The following is a 19,192-nucleotide window of genomic DNA, read 5'->3' as shown; positions in this document are numbered from 1 at the left end:
TCGCCCACTACTTCCTTCCTTCGTTCTCCTTCCCCCTCACCTCTAAGTGGGCTTTGAAGAGTTAACTTTGAGATGTGATATCCCACTCTGTGTCGCCTCCAGATATCTATTAAATAGGCACAGGCAGTGCTCTCTATCACAGCTTAGACACCAGATGTTGCTTACATCTCCACTCATTGCAGATGTAATGGGCCTGAATGCTGCAGTTTGCGACTTCACTGGCATCCATCCCTGCAATGTGGCACCAGAGGAAAAACAAGTGAGAGACACAGAGAGACAGAGAGAGAGAGAGAGGAGGGGTGAGAGAGAGATAGAGAGAGAGAGAGGTGTAATTATCCTCCATTACCACAAACTCTTTTATTTCCCCCAGCAGCAGAGGAAAATCTCGTGTAGAAATGACAGCTATCAAAGTAAAGATGGGCGTTCTGTTTCACAGACTTGAGTGAAGATTCACTGGAGTGTCACTGTTTGCCTGTGTGTGCATGTCTGTGTGTGTGTTCTGGAATGTAACTGTGTGTATGGGAGTGGATGTGTGTGCGTTCTGCACGCAGGTGTTTATTTTAGGTGCTGGTAAGAGCTGATGACGAAAAACTGAGACTGAAATAATGCGAGAAAAATGTTTCATGTTGAACCGTTTACAGGTTTATTATAATATTTTATATCAGTTTTGACCAGGAACACAAAACATGAAAGGAACACAACCCAAGAGCTACAGCACTGGAAAGATAATAATACTTATGATAATGTATAGATATTTAAAATCTGATGTTCAAATTTATCATGAGTGATGCTGCTACATATGTCATCTATAAGGGGATACAGTATATTATTATCACATATATACATCTTTTGGATATAGGAAAATATAAGTTTCTAACAATAAAATACACATAATAAAATGTGTATATGTACAAATATTAAAAATATCTATGATTAATTTTGATATGGTAAAATATGTTGCAAGAATACATTTTACAATATATATTTAATTTATATATATGGATGTTTATTTTAAAAAATATACATATAAAATTCTTTATGTTTATATATGTTTTTCTTATTAATGTTAAACATCATCCTAACATCTTCCTGATCTGGGAAAGTGGTCTCAAACTTTAGGACCCAACTCAACACACAGTATATTGTCAGGCTTTGGGATGGATATATTTTTATGTAACATATATCGACACTATAAGCATACATACATTAACATACATATTTGTATGGGCCAGACATACATTTCATACTGTTCCAATTTCTAATAGATTTGATGTAATTTTTACAATCATGTTTTTATTTTCTATTTTCATGTATTTTACAAATGGAAATTCAGTATATGTACATTTGTAACAGGGTCAATTATGCAGTACAGAGTTTATCATTATTGGTTGTAGTATTCATTGTATAATCACACAAAACTTGTAAACAATTCACCTGACATGTTAACTCTCCGGAGTAGAAAAAGTGGAACATTTAAGATCGAGCCCCAGTACCTCCATGGACACTTCCCTCTGTCCCCCCATATATATAATGTGTCTCCCGCCTTCACCTCACCCCTTTTGTTATTGTACTCTGTGGGAGAGGTAAGCGGCATTGTGGTTGGGGAAGTTTCGCTATTTCTGTGTACTTAATATTGCATATTGAGTTGATATATTTGTGTTATGTGATTTGTGTAGGGGCTAACTCCAGGCTAATGGTTGACGGAGAGTTTCACTTTGTCACCTTATATGCTTCAGATGCTTCAGTGCTGTCCGAATAAACTGAGATCGCCTTCAAAGAAAGAATCTGGTGTCGCGGCGTGGTTAATCACACAACGCAGAACTTCACCGGTTACACATTCATTACATTTGAGTATGGATTCAACAAAAAAGTTCTGACTTTTCAATAAAGTGACAAGTGATAAAAAGCAGGAGAGACAACTGAAGTATCTCTATGAACCAGATCAGAAGTATACAGAAGTATAGTTGAGGCCGTCTGTCTGTCAGGCCTGGATTATGGTCTTACTATCTGCATACATGCTGCTGCATCCACTCTCAAACCCCTAAACTCAGTTTATCATTCTGCCCTCAGATTCATTACCAGTGATCCCTGTGACACTCAACATTGCATTCTGTATAAGGAAGCTGTTAGTCCTCTTTGACACAGAGGCAAGATAAACACGTTCTTTTTCATCCATAAAACCGGTATTGGACATTAACCTCCCTAAATAATATCTATGTTGGACCTGACCAAACTTGCTATAATAATCGTATGTTATAATGCCTGAGCAGCACAGGAGGCAAACCAGGAGAGACACAGGTCCAAGGTGATGTTTCAACAGCACCGTGTATGACAGTCCTGCCCATATGTATGAACAGACCCCTCACCAAATAGGCTGGCATGTACCATTGCAGAAGAATCTAACACATACATATTTACACAACCCCACTACCAAAATGTATGTATATTCACATAAAACCAATACAAAAAATTGAATACAATCTTAATAACTATTTACACACCCAAACACTGTACAAAATACTCCAGAACCCAGGGATGAAGTTGCCCAGATATTTCAAACTATGAAAAATATGATCCAGGTTCTTGCAAGAACCTGAAAAGGATATCTCTGGATTCTTGGGGTTTTGGCACAGTGTAATACTTAATAAATGTAATAGGCCAACATAAATAAATATATTTAAACTACACCCCCTCCCCCTGCCCATTTTCTCCATTGATATTACCATGCAGGGACTGTAGGTGTGTGAGCCCCCAGGTAAACACCCTGTATCTTAATACATGACAATTATTGCTTCAATTAGTCATTATATTAAACATTCAGAACTGATACTAATAATATTATTATAATAATTATAATATTATTCACTACTAAGCAGTCTGGTAATGGTGGCCCATGGTTATATGTCTCGTGCTTCAAGTCCTGTGGTTTTAGTGTGAACCTGGAAAATTTGCCTTTTAGTTTTTGTGCAGCAAACACATGTTATTATCTATGACACACACTTCACCCGGACAATTGAAGACAATGGTCTCAAACCACTTCACCTCAGTGTGCAGGAGTCTCTCTGTGTATTTCTATGGATCTCAACATTACAGCACATGAGAGAAACTTCAATGATCTTTGAGGCTTAAATGAATAAATGAAATAAATCTTTGTGATTTTTTTTTCTGCATGTGGTCCACATTGGGTGAAAAACGTGATTCCTCACAAACAGAGAGACTCTAATGACCAAATGAAAGGGCAGGTCACACAGACCTATTTTCACCATCCTTCCCCTTTCTATGATTTTAACACCCGAGGGACTGAAACATCCAGGTTTCTTAAGTTAACTATCCAGGACAAGTGACATGTAGTATGACAGTCCTGCTTCATCCTTAATTCACATGATGCAAGTCATACACAAGGCTCCTCACAATATCTACATTTTGATGAGGTTTAAATACTGCAATCATCATCCTCTCCACAAAGTCTACTGTTTTTAACATAAGAGGTTAGACAGTATTGTTGCTGAAGCTTAAGCAGCAGCACTTTATACCCCAAGGTATTAGCTCTCTGTTTGTCATGCACAAGTGTAGCCACCGCAGACAACAAATAAATCTCTTCATCCGTGTTGCTGTTATTCTGCTTCACATTTGATCTTGCGGGATGTGGTCACAGACAATCAAAATCATAATTACGGATACAGAGCAGCAAGGGGGACGTTTTAAAAATGGTTCTGAGGTGACCAGCGTTCATCTATTTATTTTTATAGGGGTCTTGGCGCGAGCAACAAACTTGATTTATTTCCCTTTGCTTTTAAGAGTGCAAGACCCAGACATTCAGAAATGAAGTGGAACGCTGCTAAGAATTTCAAATGCACTTTTAATACATCCCCCTCATATTGACATTTAGGTGGGAATCCGTCTTTTTTATTTCTGTCATTCCTAGCACTGCAGCCATTGGTATATTTGTGAGTGTGTGTGCGCGCGTGTGTGTGTGGAAACATTTATTTCCCCTCATCGTCTGTTCGGAGTGAGAGGAGAGGTGTGGGGAGGGTGGGAGTGTAATGGTAATCATTTTTTTGTGACTGCGCCCAGGGTCTGAAGTGGCTGTTGCAAAGGACTTTTAGATTGATCTTGCAGCAAGTGCGTGCGCACACAAACACACACACACACAAACACACACACACACACACATTCACAGGCCCTGAAGAAGATATGCTATATGGATCACATTTATCCCCCTCTGCTTGCCCTCCCTCCATGACGCCATTTGATTAATGATCCAAATATGTGAATAAAAATATCAAAACAACTCGTCAAACCCAGGGGTTCCAAAGACTAAACAGCTTAAGGATGAAACTACAGACTAACGAGTGGAACATTTTTTTTTTCTTTTAGTGAACATGACTTTTTTTTTTTTTTATTACCATCTGTGATTAATTTATTTATTTTTCTACACACAGATGTGTGACAATTACGGCTAATGGGTCAGAACTTGGTATTAAATAATATGAAATGTGGGAAATTAAAAAAAATATATTGTTTTATGTGTTTTTTTCTTGCTTTTGTTCAATTAATGTATGGAATTTTGTACATTATATTTGTGTCTATGTGTGTGTCATTACTGTTTGTCAATGCATGTACATTTGTGTACGTGAGGCACCCAGGCAAGCATATGGATACTTAACTCACAGTGGTGATGTTGTCAGCCTCCTCTAACACAGTGGACCACTAATTGACATTTTCATTAACAGCAAATTTATGTTCCTATTTCTGTCTGCGATAATGACCATTTCCCAAGCAGTGCTATGGGCCCTGCTAATGGACATGGAATAAAGGCAGAAACTTGTTTAATTATGATGGGGGGGTGGGGGGTGATCCTCCTCCGCCTCCTCCTCCTCCTGTCAGTGAGAAGGAGGTGGAGCAGGGGTTGGCTGATGGCTGGAGGTGGCAGATGATTGAGGCTCGTGAAAAGATCGAAAAGACTGTGAAAAGCCTGACATCACGCAACACACAACCAATTAACACACTTTGATGAAGAGGTCGATTCAGAGAAGAAACATACAGTGGATCACCTCACAAGACGACCACAGCACGTCAGGCTGGGTAACAGTGTCTCAGGGACAGTGGTGAGCAGCACTGGGGCTCCACAGGGGACTGTTCAGGCTCTGTTCCTGTTCACCCTGTCTAAGACGGACACAACTTAACACAACTCTGAGTCTCCACATCCAGAAATACTCGGATGACACAGCTATTGTGGTGTGTATCAGGAATGGGCGGGAAGGAGAGAACAGGGAGCTGACGGTGGCCTTCAGTGAATGGAGCAACAAGAATTGTCTCCTTCTGAACACACACCTCCAAGACCAAAGAGATGGTCAGATGGTTGACTTTCACAGGTCTAGACCCACCCTTCAGCCAGTCAGGGTGAGGGTAGAACATTGAGTTCTGTTGCAGGGGCTGACCATCTGAAACAGCAACTACTGGGTCAGTCAGGGGGTGCACACAACAGATACAATCAGAGTTTAGTTGTATCCCCAGGTGAACATATGTTTGCCATACCCCACGAGTCTTTCTCCCTACAACCAACTTCACTTTGCCACCAACTAGCTATCATATTTGAGAATGTGTTGTGCATAAACCTGACCTTTCAAATTCAAGATTCTTTAATTTGAAAATTTAAAAGAATTGACATCCAAAAAAAGTTTTCAAATTTCCTTTCTCATAAAACCATTTGTAAAGCAAAATCTTCAAAAATAATACTTTAATTGCTACACTGTTTACATCAGTGTTTACCTACTAGCGGTTCTCTTCTTTTCCATCTTTGAGGGTTTATTGCAGACAGACAGACTGTCAATCAGAATAGCATGAAACACACAGGTGTGTATTGCATTGCTTGCTCCTAGTGGTCAAAACCCACTGTACATAAAAAAACCCAGAGTACTTGTTACTGTACACTGCCTTTAAGTGCTGTCAGGAAAACCAAAACATTTACAAAAATTAGATGGGTCGACAGTACAATTTACATGCTCTTTAAACACCTCACATCCAGGTTATTGGTAGAAGCTTCAATTTACATGCTCCCTGAACATTTCACATGCAGGTTATTTGTATGTGCTGGCCAGAGCACACATAATCAGGAGCCCCACTTAAGGGCAGTAGCACTGCAGTGTATAGTGCTTTAATGGGAGATTTTGGGGTGTCATTGGAAAATGTGCCAATATGAGGGGCCACAGGGGCCCCTTCTCCCTTAGGGCCCCAAATATTTGTCTGGCATGCCTGAATGAGTCAACAAAATGATAATTCTCTTAAGAAAGTAGTTATTTCACCCTAAACCATCATCCTCCCCAAACCCTAAAGCATTTTTACATCATTGTCTGACACCAGAAACAGAGAAATATATAAATGAGATACACTGTGCATTAAAACACAGTAAAGGTGATCAGGGAGAGCAGGAGGGGTTTTAGAGGAACTGGCTGTGTCTGCCTGCACAGTTGGGGCTGTGTGGCTTTGAAGTTAAGAAGACAACCATCTGTCAGCCCTAACTTCCTCTGTAATCACTCATGTGAAATGTTGATATAGCTGATGACACAGATGTTGTCATTAACCTGTATTTACCTTGATTTTCTCACCATTATAAAATGATGATTTGATTACCACCACAGCGCAGCAGCTTGGAGATGACATTTGAGCCCCAATTAAATCACCATTTATCGCTATTTTGACCTCACTGCAAATTGTCTGACAACAGAAACAAAAAAAACAAAAAAAAAAATACATAAACGAGAATGACTGTATCATGAATGCAGTTGTATTAAAAGACAGTGTAAATTATCAAATTGATCATTTAATTTTGCATCTTAACCCTGGAAAACCCGATACAGTCCCAACACCGGTATTACCACGAGACATTATGTTTCCTTGTTCTTTGCGTCGTTTCCCTGCTAAACATCGAACACTAGCAGCTGATGTGTTACTGCGAGAGCCAGATGACAAAGTTAATATTTAACAGGACACAATGGAGAAATTATGAAGCTGTGGAACAAGCACTTAAGTATGAACAAACCTTTTTTTATACAGTGTGAACACATTGTATGATTTTAAACATACAATTAAAGCAACCAAGAGTTCTAATGACCCAGCAGCCACCTGACCTCAGTCCAGTGAAGTAGAGTAGGCGTTTGACTTGCTGAGAACCAGACAGACGTTCCCTCACCAGGATAGCAAATGTCAGCAGATGTTTATATGTGACAAGGATTTCACATTAAAAAGTAAACGTCACTGTATTAATATTAATCTTTATTTCTCCAATTACATTTGTGTTCCCTAAAATCTCAGGACTATTTCTCAAACTAGCTACGATTCTTATACTGTAGAGATCAGATGTAAACACTCAGCACTTAAACATCATAGTTCATTTCACGGTTAATGTGTTAAATTATGGAGTCAATGCAAGGAAGAATGTGTCATTGTTAAAACTGTTAACAGAGCAAAGAGCTTTACTGTGTGTCCACCCACTGAATACCTTCTCTGGGCAGAAAATCAGTGTTGTGCCTCGACTCTCCAACGGAAATGTCAGAGCTCAGTGTCCAATATTGCCAAGGTTGGGAAGGTTAACATTAGAGTCAATAGACGACTGGAGCAGTTACATGCATCCATACAGCCGATGATTTGCTCCATTTGCTGAAGATCACTGCCAGAAAGCTCCAAGAGGTAGTAAGTGGGCCTTTGAGGTTATATTGTTCTATAAAATTTGATGGATGAATTTCATAGTTTCAAACATCATTCTTGTCAGTCATAATAACACTGTACTGCTCAAATTATTTCCTGACATCTGGGAGCAAAGTGACAACACTAAAAATATCTGAACCAACCTGACGACAGTCGATCAGACAAGTTTTAAACAAACTTATTTTGAGGAGGAAACAAAGGTGAAGCAGTAAAAACGTGACTCCAGCTGTTCATTGTAAACATTTCTCATGGTTTGCAGACTTCCACAGGTTTCCTGTGGCACACCTAGACAAACAAAACACAACACAATCTGATACAAACACACACAGACAATACAGACACAATACCATATGCTGGGAATAAAAGATGATATAATTTGATTCAGCCATTATTAAGGCTGTATATTTATAAAATAAAATGCAACAATACATTAATAATCAATAGTAATCATGGGTAGTGATACACTGGAAAATATTTTGGTCTCTTTTGGTCTCTGAGAAAGATTTTTCCTTCCTTTTAATAAAACGCTGCTGATGTGTTTTTCTCATCACCTGTGGTCTAATCTGTGTCAGTTCAGGGGTCATTGTGTGAAATATAAGAGACTGGCCTATAACACTGTGTGGTCACATGAATTTAACATCTTGTGGCTTTAGTAAAAGTTCAACTGGGAGTTAGCCTCAGGCAGCTATGTGAGAGAGTAGCAAGCTAGCACACACACACACACACACAAACACACACACAGACTACAGTCATATGGGTGCAGCGGCGAGAGCGAGCTACTTGGAAAGAACTTTTGACGGTTGCACTGTTCACACACAATCTGGCTCAGACTGTGGCTGTGTGTTGAAAGAGCTGAGTCTTTGACTTTGCATCATTTTCTGATGTGTGTCAGTTTCACTGGGCAATTTCACACTGATTAGCAAATAAACTGGTTCAGATATTCTGGTGTACAATCTGTGTGATCACCTGACCTATTGTAGTCGCTCGCAGATTTCAGCAATTACTTTTAATTTAATGAACTGAGATTTTCCCATAGTTAAAATAATAAACTGACCTGCTGTATGCAGTGGCTGATGTCACTACACAGAAACATTCACAAATATGAACAACCTCCACTCGAGCCCTGGCAATTAAAACAGGCTGCCTCTCTTGTTTTCACACACTCAGGTTACCTCACATTGCCCTCCCCTGACCCCCGATCGCTGGACAGGAAATGACAGGGGAGGCAGTTCAAAGGATTGGGCAGGAGCCGCGAGGCATGAGGTGATGGCAGGGCTTCATGTCTCTGAATATGAGTTATCTGCTGTCTAACGCTCCCTGATGGAGACACATGACCACGTCCGTAGCTCCGGGCTATATGTCAAACAGTCTGCAACGTAACACTGAGGAGAGAAAACGTTTGTATGTAGAATTATTCATGTTTGTGTTGACATGAAAGTGTGAATGTGTGTGTGGGAGACTCTGTTTTTATATGTTGGAGTAAGTTCTTGCATGTTCTAGTGAGTGATGTTTGTATATTTGACACTTGCCTTGGCAGACATGTGTGGCTCCATGGCATTAAACAGCGGGAGGCTCCTATTGGCCGGGCTACCGGTACCACAGCAAACTACACATGCTTTTTCTCACGGTCACATCCGCATCCTCATCTTCTGCATTGCCCGTTGATATAATTTTAATCATTTAAATATGTCAGTTAATCAATAATTGATTACTCACTGACATCCCTAGTGTGTGTGGGTGACAGCAGAGTGACAGCAGACAGGGCTAAAGTCCCACCTCAGACGACAGTAATGGAGACGTCAGCAGGGTAACAGAGCCAGCAGCACTGACATTCATCCACTCAGACAGATGCAACACCACATCCTATAGTGAGGCCGGACACACACACACACACACACACACACACTCTCGTACTGGCAGCCACACACAAACGCAGCCTGACATGCACATAGGCAGTGTATTAGATGAGCATCATCCCCATTGGAGATGATTCCATTTGCAGGACCACTCAGCCTTTTGATGGTCTTATCTGGAAAGAGACTGTCTAGAAAATGCCTGACTGAATAGTGTGAGTGTGTGAATATGTGTATTTGTACCCTCTATCTAGAAATACTGTACAAGAAATCTACACGGAAATGTCATAATACTTGTACACTAATGAAATATAATGATGATAAAGTTACACAGTTGGAGCTGGTTGCAGGGCTCTTTCTTTCACTGATGTTCTTTGTGCTCCTTAGCATAGAAACTCAGGGGTCTCCTGGATTATTTTACAGTGCTATGGGTTTATGTTATGAACATCGGTTTTAAAGCAGCAATTGATTTTCTGGCAGGGTGGCAGCAGTGGAACAAGCTGTAAAAATGACTTTCAGTACTGCACTCATGTTAAGTGGTTACAGTCAGCTTTCTCCAGTAAGCTGATTTATTAAATGTCAACTAAATGAGAAAGCAGTGTCTATAATTGTTGTAGGGAATTAAAAGAAACCTGGATTCTGCATAACCCTGTGAAGCAGATGGATTTTCTAAAAGAGAGAATCCTTCTTGCCAGACCGCAAGCTCTTTCCTCGTTGCTGAACCACAGTGGTTTGGACCAGTCAGCATCCTGTGAGGGAGGAACCACTGGTACCTATGGAGAAGCGACTGTTTTGGTATTTGTGAGAGCACCTTTTACGTGCACATTGTCCTCACAGGAATCTTCTACCAACATCTAGATAACTTTCAAAGCTCCTCTCACTGTGTTGGCGCTCCCCTACCATTCATTTTATAGAAAGATGGTTTCCCAGCACGTCAGGTTAGTTTCTGCAGGCACTCCTATCTATCTGTCTATCTATCTATCTATCTATCTATCTACCTGCCCATTTAATAGCCTTCAATCCAAGAAGGATGATGTCAGTTTAATTCAAAACAGGAATATCTGACTAACTAGACTGAAAGGTCTATATTTAAAGAGGACATCTTATGCTTTTCAGGTCTTTCCCTTTCCTTTATAAAAGGTTATTGTTACCCAACAGTTACAATGTGTTACGTAACTTTTTGTGGATATAAAAGGTCTGATTACAAAGCCCAAAGTCTGTGGCCAAGGTAGATCTACTTTCCCACAGAAAACACTGCTCTGGAAACATGCCCACCTACTGGCTAGTTTCATACTCCCTCGAATAACGCTACATAGGGCAGTGGCCGGGAGGAGTTTTAGAGCCATGTTGAGCAGACTTTTGTTTTTTAGTTGTGCAGACAAGTTCTCTTTATATGGCCTTCCAAGGATGAAGTGATGAACCAGTCATTTAAATTCATTTTTCACCATTCATCAGCAGTTCAACCTCAACCTTTTATTGTGTTGCTTCCTGTTCCTGCTTCCTGAAGCTGGATCTTTACAAAGGTTACTCCTGAAGGACGGGGCAGTTCTTACTTTGTTGGGCCGATCTGGAGATACAGGATCACTAGTTGTAGATTTGTTCTATCTATGGTAGCTATTACTGTTCAAGTGCAGAGGTGTTGGCTGTACCTCACCACTTCACCTTCACCTTTTGCACTTTTTCACCAGTCCACATATCAGCACACTTGCACCCTCAGATTTCATGGTCGACAGTATACAGTCACTGTGGTAGTCCTGGCGAGGTCCACCCCAAACATGCTAATGCAAACAAATTTATTTTGGCTTCTACTGATGAAAGAACATACTGCCAGCTCTCATCAGGCCTCTTTTCATGTTCTTTAGCAAAGTTTAATCTTGCAGTTTTGCACAGTAAGCAATTGTTTTCTTTTTGGAGTTGAATTTCATGCAATGTCTTTCACACTGTCTGAGCAGTGACTGAAACACCAGCTTCCAGATTATCCTTGTGCCAAGTTAGAGGCACTTACCTGTTTCTCAGTGCAAGCTTGTGTGAACAGCTGTTTATGGCGTCATTTCTCAAGGCCAGCCACCAGCCTCTCTTCCTGTATCTCCTGACCATTGCTGCAACAGTTTCAGCTCATGTTCAACAGCCTATTGATGCTGTTGTACCCTCTCCCATTCTTATTAAGTCTGGCAATATTATAAGTAAAATCAAGTATAGAATACATAGCTACACTTCAAAATAGTAAAATTATTGTTCAATACATTTTGAATCATTTAAAATGTTTGTAATATTGCACAGTGTTGTATCAGTGCTGTTGTATGTTTTTTGCCTGCATTTCAGGAGTCACTGGTTGTTTCCGTTTGTCTCTGCTCTAATGGGAAAACATATATTAGAAATTAGTCTAATTCTAGAGACAAGGACAAAAAATGTTCCTCTCTTTATTGCTGTCAGGTGGAGGCATCAGCCAGCCCGACACATTCATCTCACTTTATAAGAATGAGCTGGTTTCATGCCATTTACCTTATTCATGTAGGCACAATTATCCATAAATTAATAAAAGCTGACTGGTTATTACGAGGAAAAAGAGGGAGAGAGAGGGGGAGAGACAGATGCAGAGAGCGGGAATATGTAGGGCTGTACAGTGAACAATCTCCAGATAATTAACAGGAAGATAAACAAAACATAAATTTGGATATTGCATTTATTTGGACTACCACTCAAATATGCGTGAACCACAATATTTTAATTAAAAGATAAATCTATGTGACATGCCACTTCCCAGTTAATTATTCAGTGCTGTACAATAAAAACAATACCCATTAAATATGCCACACACTCTATTTCTCTATTAACAGTAAAAAGTGCTCATCCTGGGGACAACATTTCAAATCCAGCTGCTGGTTTGGCTTTTTCCCCCTGTGATTGTCCTTTCATTACAGTTTTTTTTTCTTTTTTTTTTATTCCAGTTTTTCTCTTTTGCATTTACAGTGCTCCTCAGACCTTATCCTTGCAAGACATTTGATATGAGCATCCAGTACTATATTTGTAATATTTATAATGTATTTGTAATATTATAATGTATTTGTAACAGATATCAAAACCATCCATTACAGATTGTACTTGTTATATACAGCAGCAGCATACGGCAAATTTTATTTTTTACATTTTTAGACGTTTTTGTTTTTCTTAATAAACTGAAAAACAAATTGTCACTGTGCATGTTAGCATGTTGGTTCTAGCATGAACACTGTGCCTCAGTACAGCCTGGAGGAGTTTTGTTTTCAGTCTTCCTTAGGTTACTTATTTACTTCCCTGTTGCCGGTTGACACTTTGAGGCATGTATTTTTACTGCTCTTGTCATTTTAGATGTAAGTAAGGTGACTAGAATAAAACCCAGCATTTAAAAGCAAAAATCATTCTGTATTAATTTTCATTTTTTTAGGTTCTTTTTAAGATACAAATTAAAGAATCATCACTTTGATTCGAGTGAAACATATAAATACTTTGCGTCTGCAGTCATTTTGCAGTCGGATGGCTCATCTTCTTCAGTGGAGTGGTCGACCTGAAAGGTGTAGAAGGGACTCAGACGCAGAGACAGTGTTTCCCAGAGGTAGAGGTTTTATTGCAGAAAAAACACCGGATAAATCTTACGGCTTCAAAGTACATCAGAACGTCTAGAACGCAGGAAGAGTAAACAGTCAAATGCTTGATACACCTCTTTAAGATTTTAAGAAAGATTTTGTCTTCCGTCAAACAGATATGCAGTAATAAATAACAACCAGGGATATTTTTTTTCTTTTAAATACAAAGCTATGTACTGTTAATATAAGCTTGTAGTTTGCAACAAAACCCCTCTCCTCACTTTTCCTTCTGTAGGCTATAGAAATCTTCTTCATTTAGGAATGTGGACAGTATTTGGACAAGGATTGCATACTACAGAATCCTTTGCAGGCAGAAATACATGGGCATGGTTACTTTTTTCTTTTTTTTTTCTAGCACCAGTGATTATAATTGAGAAAACTGAATGTGCTACTTCAATAGGAAGCTTCACGGGGATCAAACAGCATGGGGACAATGGAATGGATTATTTTGGGATTACAGCAGGGGGGTGGGGGGTGGCATATCATTGTCAGGGATGGACAAAGAGTGTAAATCACAGAGGAATGATGGTTAAAAAAAAAAAAAAAAGATTGCCTCATCTGAACAAGATGATGAAAACATAGCGATTCACATGCTTTAGTGAGCTGGAAAAGCCAGGTGCCAAACACTGGTGCCAAACCAAATGGAATGTGTTCTCTTTTGAAAACTTTGTCTTTTTTCCCACTATGGAGTTTTTGCTAATATACGTAAATGTTCAGCGCACACACACACATATACACACATCCAGAAAAGCAAGCTACAGCCACCGAGAATATAGTAGTGCAGTGAAGTCTATAGCTTATACTACAGTAAGTTATCTGGTTCTCACAGGGTGAAGTTCAGTTACTATAAGGCAGTGAAAACTACTGTCCTGTCGGCTAAAAAAAAAAAAAAGAAAATAATGATAAAAATGACAGTGAAGAAAATTTCATTTTCTAAAAATATTATAGTTTTCTTGTCGGGCAAAAAAGTTCAAATAGTAGTGATACAATTAAACCCACATTTACAGCAGTGCCGCAGAATATTGAACTTACTCTGTCAGCCTTGTGCACATACTCCTCTTTTTCTTTCTTCTACACTTCCGCTCTCCTTCTTTCTGTCCAATTTCCCCTCCATGCATGCAGCAGGATTGTATTTCTCACCCTGTTGTTGTTGTTGATGATGAAGTGTGTGTGTGTGTGTGTGTGTGTGCATTGTGTTGGGCTGTAAACTCCTTTAGGAAGAGCCGTGGCACTAAGGCCCTGGGGTTTTAAGAGTTTAGTCCTTCCCACTGCTGCATGTGCGTTTGCGCTGGAAGATACTGACTTTCTTAAAGTCCAGATAATTTCTCTTTATCAGAAAAACATTAACAACCCCCCACCCCCACCCCCACCCCTCCCCCACAACCCCCTATCACCAACACCAACACAACACAAAGTCCCATACTTTCTTATTGTCCTTTCCCAGTAGTAACCAAACAACAAGTACAATCAGAGTTGACACTTTTCTGCCCTTGAAACAATCGAGTTTGATTTCACAAGATGAAAACATTCTTTTTCAAAGTTTTTTGTTACTTTTCCCCTCAGGAGTAAAACCCATATGAATAAAATATAAAACACTACTATACAGAGAAAAAAAATGCCTTTTGCAATACTCTTTTTGTAGAATAGGTAGTATAATTAGAGACAAAAAGCAGGGTAGAGTGAATGATTAATCCTGCTTCTTGTCTGACTTGAATGTGCAACTTTTAGGTGGATGCCACACACTGATCTATATGTACAGAACACAGCTGGTTATATCTGATCTTTCCTGTGCAGAAAAGTCCCCCCGCAACACGCTCCAGCTCCGCTACAAAACTCTCATCTGTCATCATCACAGTGGCCCGAGCTAAAACGCAATCAGTTGAAACTTCCCGTCCTCCTCTCATGTGGAGCCTGGAAGGTGACGTCCAGACGTTGCATTGACAAAACCGGAGCAGAGCGAGCCTTAACAGTGGCTAATGGATGCTTGAAATACGCTGCTGATTGATTTGTGTTGTATTTTCCAGGCTGCTCCGCCAGGGCTTATTTTAGTAGGAGTGAAGGGAAGAACAGAGGAGAGGAGGAGGTGACTCGAGGGGCTCCGGCCAGCTGGAGGGACTCAACTTGACCCCCTGGTGTAGTGTCCAGAGTCGGGTTACCATTGTAGGAGCCTGAGTGTATGTTTGTGAGTGTGTATGTGTGTGTGTGTGTGTTGTTGAATTGATTTCCTCTGCGATGACAGCACCAGTCAGGCTGGCACCAATGCCCCCCCTCCTCCCCCTTTTCCCCTCTATCCCCAACACACACACACACACACACATGGCACCATCGCCGTCACTGACCCTGCAACACGTACACACACATACAGCGCTCATCACTCGCACTGGGAAAATAGCAGCCACTGGTGTTATGTTCTAGGGTGGCAGTGGTGGTGATGTGCATTCAAGATCCCCCCCCCCCCCCCGCCTCCTCCAGCTTCCATACAGTAACTGTTCTGCTAAATCGTTTACATGGATCATTTTTCTGATAAAAGCATTATTTTTGGAGAAAAATCTCTCTAATGATTTTGGATTACTTCATCCAGCTTCCCTCCTGCTTCATAGCCTCCATCCTCCATGATTTGTCTGAAAACTGTGATTTCATTAACAGTTTTTATCTCCTTCTTCACAAGATCCACTGTGGTTAAAAAAAAACAAAAATGGCTGAATCACCTAATCACAAATACATAGATTATAATGCTTTCTTAGTAAATGTTCACAGACATCTAAAACCCACATAGAGTATGTTTACTTTGTGTTTATAATGTAGGAGGTGCGATTCATATCTCAGTACTTCTGTTGATCTGACTGCTGTTGTCGTCGTTTGGTCACAGTTTTCAGCACAGTTGTGTTGGAACTTAGTTTTACAGGGACCAACATTCATGTGCATCAGCGAGTGTCCATGACGTCCATGAAGTCTGTGGCATTTCAGATAATGCATAGTCCAACCCAGACTCAGATTTCCCTCCTTGGATGACCAATGCTGCCCCTGGTGGTTTCACTCCTGGTGACAAGATGAGGCCTTGCTGGAGAATGGCGCAACTTTACTCCCATGGCTTCCTTCTGCGTCTGTCATTGGTTGATTAGATGTAACACCACAAGCGGCATCATCGGGACTCTTATCTGGGAAGTCGGACTCAGGGCGGGAGCGTTTGAAACGTCGATCGGGGTACTGGGTGTTGTCGAAGGGCATACGGTGCACGCACAGCACGTGAGTCTTCAGGTTGCCCTTTTGGGAGGCACTGTAGGGGCAGTAACTGCACTTGAATGGTCTCAGGCCTGAAGACAGAAACAGGGAAAGAAAAAAAAAACACATTTTAGTCTAAACCTGTAGGTCTCATGGTGATGTCAGTGTAACCTCATTTTACTTCAGACAGGATGTAGAAGTTATGTTTCCAACCAGAGGGTTCTCTGCCAACATCTACGTGCCACGTAGGCGGATGAACACAGAGAAAACACCCTCCCATACGGGACCTCTGGGTAAATAGTTTTGTGGCTAACATGTAGGAACATTTGAGAAGCACTGATCCAAACAGACAACTTCACACATTAGTACTACCAACTACCAGGGTCAACAGCTGCTTGGACTTAACCGCACTGGTGGTTCTGACTATTTATTTTACTGACAGGATCAGTTACAGTAACAGAGGGTGCTGCAAAAGGGCATACACGTGAAGTAGCCATGCAGAGGAGGTGCATCAGCAGTTTCTAGTCTTATACTCTGCGGTGTTTTCTTGTTTGCTGTTTAGCATTTGGCACCATTTTTTTTATGTTTGTGTGTATCCTTAAGGCCAAGACCAAGTTTTTGAAAAATTTGAAACATGCATCATGAACATCCATGATTGTTAACTTGCAGTCTTGTCTACCCTGTATTTTGTTGGCATGTTGCTAGCTTGCTTACCAGCCGCGCGGCCCAAATGTAATGAGCTGAGTCTAACTTGGGTTATGGCAAGTGTTGAGTTTGAGCTGGGCTACAGCACATACTATGTGGGCTAGATGTGGCCCAAATGTCATAAGCGTTGTTCAGCATTGCTCTTGGCCAAAATCTGGTCCAACCTTTTCCACAATGGCCCACATGAGGTAGGCATATCATTACTTTAATTTGCCCAGGTTTGGTCCACATCACACCTGACATCTGGCCCATATCCCGTGGACCTGTTGTAGGATCTCTGTGTATCTGTGGTCTGTGGGTAATGTCATTAGTCATCAATAGGGAACAAAAAATGGCAAAAAAAACCCCAAAACAAACAAACAAAAAAATACAATAGCCTGCACATTGCTTTTAAATTAGCCATGTAAAGGATGAAATGAATGTTGCCATGACTTTCTAGACTGATAAAATCTTTCTACATTGTCCTATAAATCACCTGCGGTGTTTTGGCCTGCTGGCACACCCCTCACCTGAAAGCTGTGCTATCACTGCTGTCCGTGCTGCTGTTCCTCATAAAGCATTTCAAAAGCCCCACATCGATCCAAGCATCCACCTGTAGGCCCAGAGTCTCTGTTCCCATAGGGGGAAGTTATTATACACTCCCCAGTCCCTGCTGCTGTGAGCTTAACGGCCCCTTGTGGGGAGTGACAAGGTCAAAGCCTATAGATAAATAAATACCAAGGCTGTGTTTATTCTACGCTCACGTAATAGCACATGAGATACAGACAGATAACCATTCACACTTCCACCTACAGGCAATTTAGACTTTATCGAACTTGAATTTGGACTGTGGAGGACGAGACACATTTAAATCTCATATAAAAAAGCAGCAGCATGCTGATGTATTCAACCCTGACTGTAACCCTAAACTGAACCTACACCCCATAAGGCCATAAGTCAACTTCTCAGGCCTTCAGGCTTCCACTTGCCCTTATAAAAGTATGTTAACAAGATGAAGGATTAGACTGAGAAACGCAGACTGGGAGAAGAGGGTAAATTTGAGGACAAAGAGGAGAGGAAAAGTGATTTTCTCATCTGCACCACCCCAGCAACACTGCTCTGGCTCCTTATTGATACAAATACATCCTCAAAACATTACCCGACATTTAATAACTCGCCTTGCTCTCTGCAGTCAGACAGCTCCCCACAAATTCATTTGAACTAAACTTTTGCAGCTCCCCGAGTCGATATGCATCTTATGAAGAGCGTGCATACATCTAGTCCCCTGAACACAATAGCAGAGCAGAATGAGCCGAGGTATTTTTCTCTATCTCCCCACCTTGCCACAGCTCCGGCACAAAATGTTCTCCCTAGATTGAATCTGATCATCACTGCAGCAAACACAATGGCCCTTAATAGCACCAGCCGTTTGTTTGAGGGATGCCGATTACACTGCCATCATAACCCACTTCACTTAGTTCACTCACTCACAGACAGACAGAGGAAGGGAGGGCGAAATGGAGAGGGAGGGAGGAAGGAAGTGGGAGGGCAGAATGAAGGGAGAGTGTTTGAGCCCCGTCTAGTACTTTAGCTTATTAATAACAGTACATTTGCAGTTACCGTCTTTTTTCTCTTTTTTTCTTTATCTCTTATTCAATTTGAGATGCTCTAAATCAAATTAACATCGGGGGTTTAAAAGAGGCACGGGGATAGGTAGGTGCAGGGAATATAAATAGGTAAAAGACCAGGAATTAAAGGGGAAAGATTCTATTTGAAGCACTCCCTGGCAAACACACATGGGGTTAGCGGGAGTGAGTGCATAGTCTACTTATACCGTATAAAGACGGACACACACACGCACACACACACACAAACACACAGGCGAGATGCGAGGACTCAACGAGCCAACGCAGGAAGCAGCTACTTTGTGTTTGGCAATCTGACACAGGCTTTGGAGCCTCTCTGGCTTTCTGATATTACATTGTTTGCTTCGGAGCCAGACAAAGGAGATTGCTACAAGTTTGGAGGCTTTGGATGTTCCAGTTGTCTGAATTTCCAGATAAGCTAGTCGGCAGCACACAATGAAGGGTCCCTTTTATTCGT

The 19,192-nt window shown here is 40.9% G+C and overlaps 1 protein-coding gene across 4 annotated transcripts in view; it reads right to left on the bottom strand.

Moving 5' to 3' along the window:
* Positions 1-15,554: 15,554 nt before the first annotated feature.
* The window catches only part of znf536 (zinc finger protein 536), a 232,160-nt gene continuing 228,522 nt past the window's right edge, over positions 15,555-19,192 (bottom strand). For all 4 annotated transcript variants that reach the window (XM_071488427.1, XM_071488426.1, XM_071488428.1 and 1 more), the window contains one exon: positions 15,555-16,497. In XM_071488427.1, coding sequence (XP_071344528.1) covers positions 16,217-16,497 — 281 coding nt within the window. In that variant the 3' untranslated portion in view covers positions 15,555-16,216. The remainder of the gene's footprint in view (positions 16,498-19,192) is intronic.

This window comes from Trachinotus anak, unplaced genomic scaffold (assembly GCF_046630095.1).
Source record: "Trachinotus anak isolate AG129_WGS33_773 ecotype Australia unplaced genomic scaffold, CSIRO_AGI_Tana_v1 ptg000011l, whole genome shotgun sequence".
NCBI lineage: Eukaryota > Metazoa > Chordata > Actinopteri > Carangiformes > Carangidae > Trachinotus > Trachinotus anak.
This window is presented reverse-complemented; position numbering and strand designations above follow the sequence as displayed.